At 36.5% G+C, this 14,663-nt stretch overlaps 1 protein-coding gene across 1 annotated transcript in view; it reads right to left on the reverse strand.

Moving 5' to 3' along the window:
• Nucleotides 1-14,663, reverse strand: part of LOC115415316 (DNA-binding protein RFX6-like) — a 98,668-nt gene that overhangs the window by 21,056 nt on the left and 62,949 nt on the right. The window contains 4 exon segments of the mRNA XM_030128843.1: nt 2,116-2,229; nt 2,318-2,395; nt 3,605-3,712; nt 3,834-3,861. Coding sequence (XP_029984703.1) covers nt 2,116-2,229; nt 2,318-2,395; nt 3,605-3,712; nt 3,834-3,861 — 328 coding nt within the window.

The following is a 14,663-nucleotide window of genomic DNA, read 5'->3' on the forward strand; positions in this document are numbered from 1 at the left end:
TTTCTGTATATTTCAAGTTATTTTCATTATCATTATCATCGTCTGTGGTGAGACTGATACACAAGACACTTGTTTTATTTTCAGTTAATGATAAATTTTGCTAAAAAAGTATGTTTTCTTTCTTCATTATTCCGTGTTTTTATATGATAACATTTCAATTTACTGTGAAAATCTACGTGATCAGTGAATTAAATAAAGGAAAATACTTGATTTTCAGTGAAAATGCAAAATGCAGAGGATATTATAATAAATGGTAAAAAATCACTTAGGTAAGGGTAAGTATAGAAAAAGTTGCCACAAAAATAGATCTTTAAGGCTTAAATACAACATTCCCTATTTATTCTTGTACTTGTACTGTTGTATTAAGCCACAGTTGTTGTTAAAGGGTTGAAAATGCAAATAAAAATGTGTTAGTTTTTCCATTAACTGGAAAAAGTTATTTTATTATTATTATTATTACTATTATTATTATTATTATTATTCACTGCTGTGACATTGATTCACAAGACATGTTTGGTTAATGATCTGTTCAGCTAATGATATATTTTGCTGAAACAAAACAAAAAACACTTTTTCTTCAATTTTCTCTAAATTTATATAATAACCTATGATTTTACTCTGAGTTTTAATGAACATCTACATGATCAATCAGTCAACTGAATATAAGAAAATACCTGATTTTCACTGGGAAAAAAAATAAATAATAGTATAATAAATGGTGATAAATCCCTTATGCCCTTTTATAACCAAAAAAAAGAAGAAAAAAAACTCTGGTCACCCTCGTGGACAAAAATGTTCATGCATTTTTTCTTGCTTTTTTTTTTTTTTTTTTTAAATAAATCTCTTAAACAACTTCCGCTCTGCTCAAAACTACCAAACTTTTAACAGTTTTCAGGATTTTAACCCTTTAAATGCCAGTTTTCAATCATTTGAATTCTGAGTGATTTATTACAGTTCCAATTAATTTTCGATTATTACCCACTGCAGTGACGATACATTAAAATATTTCAGCTTAACTCTTTCGGTGCCAGACAGTTAAGGGGCTAATAAGCCTTAAAAGTGCCACAGAATTTGGCCGTTTTTCAGTATTTCGCGTCGTTTTTATAATCGAAGTCTGAATCGTCATCAGAACTCATTTTCTAGCAGATGGGACTGTTTTGACAGATCACTGTGTTACGATATTACTACAAAATGGCCATCTAATTTGCATATGATTTCATTCATAAATTCATTCATAAAATTTCCCAAGCAGAAAACGAAACGCGAGCTCTTCCTTGGTCAAAAACCGCTCGGTAACATCCGACCGATTGCCACTTAGATTCAAAACGCACCGGACGCAGCCGATTCATTATTGATCGTAATTTGCAAGAAGATTTGAAAGAACGTCATCGAAATATGAGAAAGAAATGGGGGTGGATGGTTTGTTTGTACACAAATATGGCGTGTTCTCCAAAGCCGATCTGATCGGCCCGTGGCACTTTACAGGTTGTATTCGTAAAGCCGATTTAATCGGCCCATGGCACTGAAAGAGTTAAAACCAAAAAAGTATGTTTAATGGAAGTGAAAGGAATGTAAAGGAATTGAATAACCTTAATGTGTTATGATTAAATGATCAGTAAATTAAATATAGAAAAATATTTGCTTTTAATTGAACTATGCAAGAAATAAAGCAGTGAAGAACCACTGAGGAAAGGTTAAATGTTGGGTTCATGTGTGATTTTACTGGTTGTAAAAAGCAAAATACCTGCTGTTTTTCACCTAAATGATGTTTTAAAGATGTTTTCAATGCAAAGCAATGATGTTATAAATAAATACAGCTGTGGTTCTGACTTTTCTTGACATAAAAACTTTCAAAGACCACTTCGGACTTTACAACAAAGATATTTTTTGAAAAATAAGAAACACTTTTCCAAATTTAGTATAAAATATTGTCTTTTACTGATTGGTTTCTCAAAAAGCGTCTATTTTATGCAAAAAAAAAGTCCAAAAAAACCCTTTAAAATACTGTCCTGTTGTGATTATATCCTAACAGTGGAAGAGCTCAGGTTGACAAAAGCACCATATTTGATCATTTAGAATCTTTTTACTCCACTACTAATTGTATTGGATAAAAACCTTGTATAGGATGGAGTCGCAGACGCAGAAAATGTCGACGATAACGGGGTTTTCCAGCAGTGGCAGCAGGTGGTCAGGCATGCCCTGCCAGAAGTGGAGCAGGAAGTTCTGGATCTGAAATAAAAGCGTTGAAATTAAAGGTAGTTTATGTGAGTTTGAGGCGATGGAAGTGTTGAAATACTGTAAAATGAAGCCTCGTCACCTCCTCAAAGTTGACATTGATGGCGTTATCCAGGATGCACTGACAGTGGGTTTTATACATCATGATCAGAGTGTCCACCTGCACAAAAACAACCACAAGCTGACATAAACTGCAAAACAAACACCTGTATGTGGACAAAAGTATGTGGACACGTTGAATTCAAGTGTTTCTTTCTAACAATAATGACTAATGCAGTGTTTTTCAACCGTGGTGTCGCCTGGAATTTCTAGTAATTGATAAAAAAAAAACAACAACAACTTACTAATAAAAAAATATATGATGAGTTGACAGAGACAATCCCAATCTATAGCAGACAAACTGTGATTGTGAAACTGCAGCACTGTGCTTCTGTTTATCTGTCAAATGTTCATTGTGGTCAGTTTCAGATGCTGCAGCTCTTTCATAATTCATAGTTTCAGTTCTTGTTTGTTCAGTATTAATTGTCAGCCTTGTAACTGACTGTACATATCCTGACCAAGGAAAATAAAATTCTTCCTTTGTGCAGTAATCTACACCTGGATTTACTGCCTCCATCCATAATAATATACATTATATAGACTAAATGTCCTCTAAAATTAACCTTTATTTGCAACATAGCATAGCAAACTATTACATGATCAAAAACAAATTAATTTTAGCAAAAAAAAGTAGAGATTTAGAAATTCAAAGGAAGAACATTTAAAACCATAGTCATGGAATTAAAAAAAATAATAAAAATCAGTAAAATGAACAGAATGAACAACCAAAATTAATTAAAAAAAAAAAAAAAAAAGAGCAACACAGGCATAAAAAAGAACAAAAAAAAAAGGGATCTAGATAAACAAAAATGAAGAAAAAAGCATCAAAATATGCTAAATACACACACAAACAAGAAAGTAGATGGTTAGTTGTGGTAGAAAATTATTATTCACAGTCAGAGCAGGAAAAATATTTTAGAAATTTAGAGGAAGAACATTTAAAATCATAGTCATGGATAAAAATGAACAATCAACGTTGAGAGAAATTAAGTCCAAACCATCCCTGAGGCATTTTAGAAACAAATATAACAATTTTAAACCAAACTAACCAATGCAATGATATTTATCCCAATATAAAACTGTATTATGTCATTAGTCATTATTGTTTTGTATCCCAGATCCGTGTTAGAAAGAAACACCTGAATTCAAAGTGTCCACATACTTTTGTCCACATAGTGTAACTTTTCTCCAGTGAAGCTCCTCTGAGATAATTTCATCTGCTTCTAATAAATAAATAAATAAATAAATAAATAAAAGCCCAAACATGAACCTTTTCTCTGGAGACGTTTCCGTGCAGGAGAAGATGTTGAGCGCTGGGGAAATCTGGAAGCAACGTCCCAGTTTTAGAGCTCAGAGAATATTTCCTGGTGAAACCTCCCTGAAGAAAAAAGAGCTGAGTTAGTTTTATTAGTGGTTTTTTTTTTTTTTTTTGTTTTGTTTTTTTTTTTAATAAAAGATATTAAGAATTAGTTTTTTGTGTCTTTTTTTTTTTTTTTTACCTCATTTTTGAGTTTGCTGCCTGAAAATCTGTTGACAGAGAAACATTTTTAATGACAAAAAGGTTCATGAACATAATTTATTTCTAATGTGAAGCTTTTATGTTGTACAGAATAAAAAAAATAGTCATTCATTTTGTGTTTTTGCATAATATGGCAGGTTTAGCCTCATTCTTGTCATGCATAGTTAAGTTATATAATCTTTTTTCCGTATATCTGACTCCAAATGAATAGAAATTATGTTTAAATGTAACATGTAAATACAATTATGACAAAAAAGAACAAGAAGTGATGGAAAAACAATCAGGATTTCTCTGTTTTTTCCTCTAATTGCTGAGATTTTGTAACTTTTTGTGTGATTTAAATACATTACAGTGATTTTTATCTTGCATTTATGGTCATATACAGTCACTGTTTAGACCAGGGGTGTCAAAAACCAAAACCGGCCTCCAAAGGGTCCAGATGTATGGAGCCATTCTTGGCTGTAAGTTTAGTGTCTGAAAAAATGAAATTTTAAACTGAAAATTCAAGTTTTGATCTTGAGTTTTGAAAAATACAACAATGTATTCAAATTATTTATTTTTTTTTTCAGGTTAAATATTATTTTGATTCACTTCAGTAATTCTTTTGAATAATTATTTATTTTCCTTTTTCACTTCCATATGTATTTTAATATTTGAGGTTATATTTTTTTCAGTGCATGTTTTATCTTTTCAGATCAAAACTTGAATTTTCAGTTTAAAATTTTATTTTTTCAGGTACAAACATTTGGCCCCAGAAGGTTCCATAAATTTGGCCTGTGGGATGAATTTGTGAAAAGCAAAAATTACACTGAAGATATTAACAATAAAAGATGTTAAAATTATTTTAGTTTAGAACCAATATCATTTAAAGTAAAAGCTATTATAATAACCTAGAAATAATGACAACTAAAAAATGTTCTTATTGTTTTAAGTGTGAAAAAAAAAGTAAAATTACATGAAACATATTTACATGTACAAACAATCCTTTAACAATAAAATGTGAATAACCTGAACCAAATATGAACAACCTGAAAAATAAGTGCAATTTTAATAATATTATGCCTTTTATTTAATATTTTGTGCATTGTAGACATAATATTGACATAAATTTCATTTTTTTCTTAAGAAATTTCAGATTGTTCAGGTTATTCACACTTTCATAATGTAATTTTACTTTTTTTCACACTAAACGGAGAACATTTTGTACTTGACATAATTTATAGGTTATTTAATTTCTTTATTTTTATTATATTTTTTATTAGTCCGGTCTACTTGAGTTCTATTTGGTCTGAATGTTCAACATATATGAGGAAAAAAGATTGTAAATGACCTGTTTGTGCATGAAAACACTGGGCTTAAATCAGCTTTAATGCATAAGAAAACCAGGAGAAAACAACCAGTAGACGTCAGATTAAATAAAAGGTCCACATATTTAATGAATATCTGCGTTTATGTTAATTTCTGGATTTACTGTCGACATTAAATGAATAACGCCCACTCCTGACTGCACTTATCGAGTGGATTTAACACTGAATATCACCGGAAACACTGCAGATAGGGCTGTGTACACAAGCATGTATAAAACACTACTGTACGTCAATAAATACCACAGATGGAAGCATCACGTTATTACCTGGTCAGACCTTTCCAGAATACACCGAGTGGTAGTAGGCGCTGCTCTCTTTGATACCGATTCCATAGTAGTGATACCTGGGGGAGGGATTTACATAGATAGGTTTAAAAAAAGTTTTAAAAATGAGGAGAAAAGTGGACAAACATAAGCATCAAAATGAGTAAAGACAAAAAAATAAGGAGCAAAATGAGTAAAGACAAAAAATAAGCAGCAAAATTAGTGAAATATGAATAATATGAGACAAAAACTGGACAAACTAGGCAAGACAATGAACAAAATGAACATAAATGAGTAGCACAATGAACAAAAAGGATAGAGAAATGGATAGATTACAGATTACTTTACAGAAATTACAGTGTAACAGCAGATGATAACGTTAACAGTTGTTAATATAGATAGATAATGGAAAAAAAAGTCAGACTGATTAAAAAACTTAACAAAATAAGGAAAAAAGTGGACAAAAATGGACAAACATAAGCATCAAAATGAGTAAAGACAAAAAAAAAAAAAAACTGGCAAAATTAGTGAAAATTAGCGAAATGAGACAAAAACTGAACAAAACAGGCAAGAAAATGGACAAAACGAGCACAAACAAGTGCACAATGAACAAAAAGGAGAGAGAGATGGATAGATTACAGATTACAGAAATTACAGTGTAACAGCAGCATGATAATATTAACTGTTTGTTGCTATAAATAGATAGATAATGGAACAGTGTCAGGACTGATAAAAAACTTAACAAAATAAGCAAAAAAGTGGACAAAATGAACAAACATAAGCATCAAAATGAGTAAAGACAAAAAAAAATAAGCAGCAAAATTAGTGAAAAATGAACAAAATGAGACAAAAACTGAACAAAATTTGCAAGAAAATTGACAAAAGTTAACATAAATAAGTAGCACAATGAACTGAAAGAGCAGAGAGATGGATAGATTACAGAAATTACAGTGTAACAGCAGCATGATAACATTAACAGTTTGTTAATATAGATAGATAATGGAAAAAAAAGTCAGAGTGAATAAAAAAGTTGACAAAATAAGGAAAAAAGTGGATAAACATCAGCACCAAATGAGTAAAGACAAAAAAAATAAGCAGTAAAATTAGTGAAAAATGATCAAAATTAAACAAAATGAATAAAAAATGAACAAATTGTTAAAGAAAATGGACACAAATAAACACAAATGAGTAGCACCATGAACAAAAAGGATAGATAGATAGATAGATAGATAGATAGATAGATAGATAGATAGATAGATAGATAGAAGATAGATAGATACTTGGAGTGTCCTCTGGTTCCCAGGCGTCTCGTCGTCAGCAGAGGAAACTTCTGTCGGATCGTCTGAAAATCAAACAGGACAAACTGAGCTCAGATCAGCTGTTTTTCGAACTCCAAGTGGGTCAGACCAGTAACCATAGTTCCATACATGTTACATTTAGTCATACAGAGCACAGATATACTGAAAAAAGACGGAGTGGACACTTATTAACATACTACCATACCATACCATAGCATTTTTCCATTCCATTTTCTTGAGCCCCTTTGTTCTTTTGTTTTGTTTGTTGTGAAGCGTCTTTGAGTGTCCAAAAAAGTGCTATATAAGTGTGATGTCTCTCTTTTCTTCTTCTTATTATTATTATTATTATTATTATTATTATTATTATTATTATTATTATTATTATTATTATTATTATTACCTCCGCCAAGGAGGTTATGTTTTTGCCAGGGTTGTTTGTTTGTTTGTCTGTCCGTTAGTGTGCAACATAACTCAAAAGTTATGGACAGATTTGGATGAAATTTTCAGGGTTTGTTGGAAATGGGATAAGGAAGAAATGATTAAATTTTGGTGGTGATCGAGGGTGGGGGGGCCCACGGGGGGGCCCATTTCCAACAAACCCGGAAAATTTCATCCAAATCTGTCCATAAGTTTTTGAGTTATGTTGCACACTAACGAACAGACAAACAAACAAACAAACAAACAACAAACAAACCCTGGCAAAACATAACCTCCTTGGCGTGGGGGGGCCCACAGGGGGGGGCCACTGATCAGCCTTGGCGGAGGTCTGCGCTCTCCAAGTGCTTCTAGTTATTATTATTATTATTATTATCATATTTGTATAGTACATTTTACCAACACAAAGTCTCCAAAGTGCTGCAGAGTACAAACTAGCATAAATAAATTAAATAAATAAATGAATAAATAAATAACATAAAATTCAATACAAACATGTTCATAAGCATACATTCAAGAATATAATAAATATATAGAACTAGAAGCACTTGGAGAGTGCATACCTCCGCCAAGGCTGATCAGTGCCCCCCCCCCGTGGGCCCCCCACGCCAAGGAGGTTATGTTTTTGCCAGGGTTGTTTGTGTTGTTTGTCTGTCTGTTAGTGTGCAACATAACTGAAAAAGTTATGGACAGATTTGGATGAAATTTTCTGGTCTGGTTTTCTGGTCTCCCCCCCCCCCGTGTGGCGCCCCCCCCCCCCCCCCCCCGATCACCACCAGAATTTAATCATTTCTTCCTTATCCCATTTCCAACAAACCTGAAAATGTCATCCAAATCTGTCAATAACTTTTTGAGTTATGTTGCACACTACGGACAGACAGACAGACAAACAAACCCTGGCAAAAACATAACCTCCTTGGCAGAGGTAATGAAAAAACAGCTCATTTCTTCTTCTGTGGTGGCCCCTCCTACCAGTATTTCCACTGAATAAATGAATCAACCCCATGGTGAATGTGTTGTGTCCCAGTATGAAACTGGTGGAACAGAATAACCCCCCCTCCCCACCACGGTATTGTGCTGTCGTGCACTGTCTTTTTCTCAGAACACTCAGGAAGTACACAACTACTTGTCGTCAGTTTCAAACCCTGATGGACTAAAAGAGCCTTTTATTTATTATATGTTTAGGAGGTACATGTGTTCATGTTTGTGATATACATGTAATCAGTATTATACAATTCTGATGTATATCTACCTTCTTATATCTGGGGGATAGTTAACCAGGGGGGAGGGGAAAGTCATACTAGGATAAGGGGGGGGGGGGGGTATCTGGGGGAAGTTATCCTGCTACACCGCTGGTTCCCAACTTTTTTGGCTCGTGACCCCATTTTAACATCACAAATTTCTGGTGACCCCAGACGTTCAAAACGGAGAGTATAGTACAGGGTGGAGAAGCAAAATGTACAATATTTTGAGGCAGGGGTTTGAAAGACAGTGTATGACCAATTAGTTTATTGAAAGTCATGAGAATTTATTTGCCACAAGAAAATTGGCATAATAGAAAATGTTTTTATTCTATGTGTCCTCCTTCTTTCTCAATAACTACTTCTTTAATAGTATCTTTAAGAAAGTGGACATTGCTGTGTGATGTTCTATTGGTGCATGTTCTAAAACGTCCCAAACAGCAGAATCCAGAGGGTTTAGATCTGGGCTAGAAGGCGGACATAAACATGATTCCCAAAAATTGCTAAAGTTGGATTTGTTGCTGTTGTCAACAAGTGTTTTTGGTGTTCTTGTGTAAGATTTTAACTTCAAATCCTATTTTTCTGCATTTCTAACGTTCTTGTTGTCTACCTCAAGTTCAATTGCCATTTTTCTCATGGATTTGGTTGGATCCTTTGGGATTTTGGATTTGAGAGCTTTCATAAAAGCTCTGGTACATTTTTTGTTGCTTCCTCCACTTCCAGACTTTCTGGTAATAGTTTTGCTCATAGTCATTCTCTTCTTTCCATTATAAACAGTCTTTATGGACACTCCAACTATTTTTGAAATCTCCTTTGGTGTGACGAGTGCATTCAGCAAATCACACACTCTTGACGTTGCTTTCCTGATTACTCATATGGGCAAAAGTTTCTGAAAAGGTATGGATCATAGTGTTAGGTATGATTATGACATCAGTATATGTTTGGTTTCAAAACAACTGACGTAGTGCCTGCTGAGAAAAAACAACTACATGTTCAGTGTAAATTTTGCTTCCCCACCCTGTATAGTGTAATAGTTTGCTATACTATGTTGCAAATAAACGTTAATTTTACATGACATTAAGGCTATATAATGTATAGAGGGAATGCACATACGTCACTTCCCCCCTAAGCCCACGCCCCCCTCAGTCAGACTGAGCGGCAAAACAAACCGGCTCAACATGGCGGGAGCACAGCAGTAACTACAGCCAGACCAGGAAAAATGTGGAATATAACATGAAATTAAAGACAGCTGGACTGGACATGGATCCATCCAAGCTACCAAACACGTGTTCTACCAACACTGATGTGGGACAGAAATCACCTATCCTGACATTTACTATGAACCTGAGTTCAACGCCGGGAAAATCCCCAGTGCAAAGGCTGAAAGCATCCAACAGACCCAGAGTTGTGTCCATCCTGGTCCTGGTTCATTAGAGGATTCCAGCTGGTGAGTGCTTTCATTCAACATACTATTGTTTTGGAGGTTTTATGTCAGTGCAGACGGATTTCTGTTGGCTGTGATTTGGGCGGTAAAGGCCCAGCAGTAGTGCTCACAGTTCACTACTGATTTACTGGAGTTGAACCCTTAGTACTGACCCAAGTGAGTGGATGATCTACTGGTACTGTGGAGATTTAAGGAGAGTTCACATCAAATACTGGATCCAACACAGATCCACCAGCTGTGTGCTAGGAGTCCCCCTTATGTGGAAAACTAGGTTAGCCTCAGTTTAAGTTTAACTCTGACCATATTTTCAGGGAAAAAACGCCTAAACAGACAAACCCAAAGTAAATGAAGAATTCCTTCACAATAATAAGGTTCATATGGATGTTCTTGGTGTCTGTCTATCTATTCCATTGTCTAAAATATTGTATCTATTACTCTGCCTGAGTAAACTGGAACAAACTAAAAGAGAAATTGGAATTTTTATCCTCGCCTGTTTTTTTTTTCGGCTGGATTGATGATGATAGTGCATAAATTAATTGTTTGTGTCGAGATTTTTAATAGCGTATATTTCACCCCACAAAGATTAAAAATCATGTTTGAACATTAAAGTTTGCACTAAAATACACTTTTGATGTACTTTTATTAACATTAGGGTCTAAACTTTGAGCAAAAGTTGAAAAAAAAACATCCATTGTCCTGATTTATTATATTTGATAATAGATGAATATTAATATAATTTTTTCGGCCCATGGGCGGGCTGATAGGGCTAAAGGGGTTTAAGCTAGTTTACAAATCATGTAGAGCACAAGGTTCACAATCACACAACTGAAGACAAAAATGTTTCAGTTCTGAAATCGAGAACTAAATGACAGATGCTAACATTCAGAGCTTTACTAAGAAGGAACGTTAGCCAAAACCAGACGGAATTTAAGGGATGATTTTACACAGGAACAGCATAAATTAACGTTAGCTGACACAAACCCAGGTTCGGTTGTCTGGATTCCAGTTCTTTCTCTGAGTTGCAGTGATCCATCTGCTTCTTCTGTCTTTGGCTTTAGGTCTCCGCTAAAACGACAGCTCCCAGTGCTTTTAAACCTATTTGTGCGATCAATGACACAACAGCTCTGCCCCATTTTTTAGATTGTTCTAAAGTTTTCGCAGTATTCAAGCCAAAGCCGCTACTCATCTCCGTCTTTCTGCCACTCAGTGGGCGGGACCGCGGTGACGTCACGTGCAGACCCTCTATATTATTGTGGACGGAGGCAGAAAAGCCAGGTGTAGATTACTGCACAAAGGGAGAATTTGGTTTCAGTCAGTCCAAAGGCTGCAAATTAATACTGAAAAAAATAACAACTCAAACTATGAATTATGAAAGAGCTGCAGCATCTGAAACCGACCACAATGAACATTTGAAAGAAACAGAACCCACAGTGTTTCAGGTTCAGCCGCAGAGTTTGTCATGTCTTTTTTGTATTGTGATTGTCTCTCTCAACTCACCATATATTTTTATTTAGGGATGGGAATCGAGAACCGGTTCTTTTTTAGAACCGGTTCCCAGTCGCTCGATTCCTTGGAATCGTTTGCCTGCCTGCTTAACGATTCTGCTTATCGATTCACCTTCGTTGCGCATGCGCGATGACGTCACACACACGCTGCATTGTTTTGGTCAGAACATAGACAACATGGTGTTGAGGCAGAAATGGTCTAAACAGACCACACCAGGTCCAAACAGACCACACCAGGTCTAAACAGACCACACCAGGTCCAAACAGACCACACCAGGTCCAAACAGACCACACCAGGTCCACACCAGGTCCAAACAGACCACACCAGGTCCACACCAGGTCTAAACAGACCACACCAGGTCTAAACAGACCACACCAGGTCTAAACAGACCACACCAGGTCCAAACAGACCACACCAGGTCCAAACAGACCACACCAGGTCCACACCAGGTCCAAACAGACCACACCAGGTCCACACCAGGTCCAAACAGACCACACCAGGTCTAAACAGACCACACCAGGTCTAAACAGACCACACCAGGTCCACACAGACCACACCAGGTCCAAACAGACCACACCAGGTCTAAAACAGACCACACCAGGTCTAAACAGACCACACCAGGTCCAAACAGACCACACCAGGTCCAAACAGACCACACCAGGTCCACACCAGGTCCAAACAGACCACACCAGGTCCCACACCAGGTCCAAACAGACCACACCAGGTCTAAACAGACCACACCAGGTCCAAACAGACCACACCAGGTCCACACCAGGTCCAAACAGACCACACCAGGTCTAAACAGACCACACCAGGTCCAAACAGACCACACCAGGTCCAAACAGACCACACCAGGTCCACACCAGGTCCACACAGACACACCAGGTCCAAACAGACCACACCAGGTCCACACCAGGTCCAAACAGACCACACCAGGTCCAAACAGACCACACCAGGTCGAAACAGACCACACCAGGTTCAAACAGACCACACCAGGTCCACACCAGGTCCACACAGACCACACCAGGTCCACACCAGGTCCACACAGACCACACCAGGTCCAAACAGACCACACCAGGTCCACACCAGGTCCACACAGACCACACCAGGTCTAAACAGACCACACCAGGTCCACACCAGGTCCACACAGACCACACCAGGTCTAAACAGACCACACCAGGTCCAAACAGACCACACCAACCACACCAGGTCCACTGGAACACTGTCAAAGCTTCCATGTCTTCTAAAGGTGGAATCCCTCCAGTCTGTTCAAACATTTGTCCACAGCATGTGACTCATTTACAGGAATGTCACATATTGATTCTCTACTTAGTGTTGCTTGTGAATGTAGCGGCAGAGTGAACCCCAGGCCGGTCTGGTCTGGGGTGGGCAACAAACCGTCGTAACCTCCTCAAATACAAGTTTCTGAAGATAAGAAGGGAAAGGAAATGAGGTGACCAACAACGGGAGACGAGCCGAGTCGAACCCGGTTCCACGTAGTAGAAATGCAAGCAATAGAGGAATTTAGAAGCACTCGGACAGCGCAGACCTAGGCTGATCAGTGCCCCCCCCCCCATGGGCCCCCCCACCCCCGATCACCACCAAAATTTAATCATTTCTTCCTTATCCCATTTCCAACAAACCCTGAAAATTCATCCAAATCTGTCCATAACTTTTTGAGTTATGTTGCACACTAACGGACAGACAAACAAACAAACAAACAAACAAACAAACAACAAACAAAAACAAACCCTGGCAAAAACATAACCTCCTTGGCGGAGGTAATTAGTAAAGAGTCTGTAGTTTCACTTTCACTGACCCCCCCCCCACCCCCCCCCCAACCGGGCCGCGTCATCTGTTCTTATTATTAGTTCATATTGTATTTGTTCTATTTTCTGTGCAGATGGAAATATAAAAACAGTTCATGCAAACACACCTGTTTGTACTCTGTTAGTGCCCTCACCCAATGAGAATCGATAAGGCATCGGATCGATAAGTGATATCGATAATGGAATTGGAATCGTTAAATTCTTAACGATTCCCATCCCTATTTTTATTATTAAGTTTTAATTTTGTTTTTAATCAATTACTAGAAATTTCAGGTGACCCATTTGAATTCCAGGTGACCCCATGTGGGGTTCCCGACCTAAGGTTGAAAAACCCTGACATAAAGGAAGGCATAAACGGACCTTTCCGAAGGTGGCAGCACCGGCCGGTTCCAGCTTCTCTTTGCGACAGAAGTCCAGATAATGAGCGTAAAAGGATTGCATCGAGGCAAAACACACACCTTCACACACGATGTAATTCTCCTCCAGCCTGATGACGCACAACGGAAACAGGAAATGAACCAGAGGAGGGAAAGATTTAAAGACAGAAACAGACGACAGGAACAACAACAGCACAGATGAATCCAGTTCACTCACAGTTTAACGACATTTCTGCGTTCATCTCATTAATATGTGAGATTTACACCCGAATTAGTCTGATTTATTATGAACATCTACATGATCAGTGAATTAAAAGACAGGAAAAGACCTGATTATGACTGAAAAATCTGAAAAATGCAGAGGATTAAAGTTATGACAAATGGTGATATATCATTTAGGAAAGTTAAACAGAGAGAAAAATTCAGTTGGAAGTCGCCACAAGTCAACTTTAAAGTGTTGAAACTGCAGATAAAGTATGTTTGATTCTGCATCAAAGGTGTTTTATGTATTTATATTAAGTTATTTTATTATTGTCCACTGCTGTGACATTAATTCACCAGTAAAACCCATTTTCATAAACGACAGTGGATGGACACACTGGGTTAATATTCAGTTAATGAGAGATTTGACTGAAAAAAGTTCATTTTTCTTCTGTTTTCTCTGTTCTTTTCATATAATAACCTTTGAATTTACTCTGAGTTTAATGAACATCTACGTAATCAGTCAATTAAATATAAGAAAATACATGATTTTAACTGAAAAATGAAAATACAGACAATAATATTATAAATACTGATAAATCCATTAGAAGAAACATTCACTCAACTAAATAAAACTACTAATTCTTGCGTAAAAATTCAACCACAGCTGTTAAAGTGTTAAAACTACAGGGAAAAAATGTATTAGATTCTCCACTGAATGTGTTTTTATATGTTCTATTTTTTTTTCTATAATAACCTTTGATTTTACTCTGAGCTTTAATGAACATCTACATGAACAGTGAATTAAATACAGGAAAATACCTGATTTGAACTGAAAAATGCCAAATA

This window comes from Sphaeramia orbicularis, chromosome 24 (assembly GCF_902148855.1).
Source record: "Sphaeramia orbicularis chromosome 24, fSphaOr1.1, whole genome shotgun sequence".
Lineage (NCBI taxonomy): Eukaryota > Metazoa > Chordata > Actinopteri > Kurtiformes > Apogonidae > Sphaeramia > Sphaeramia orbicularis.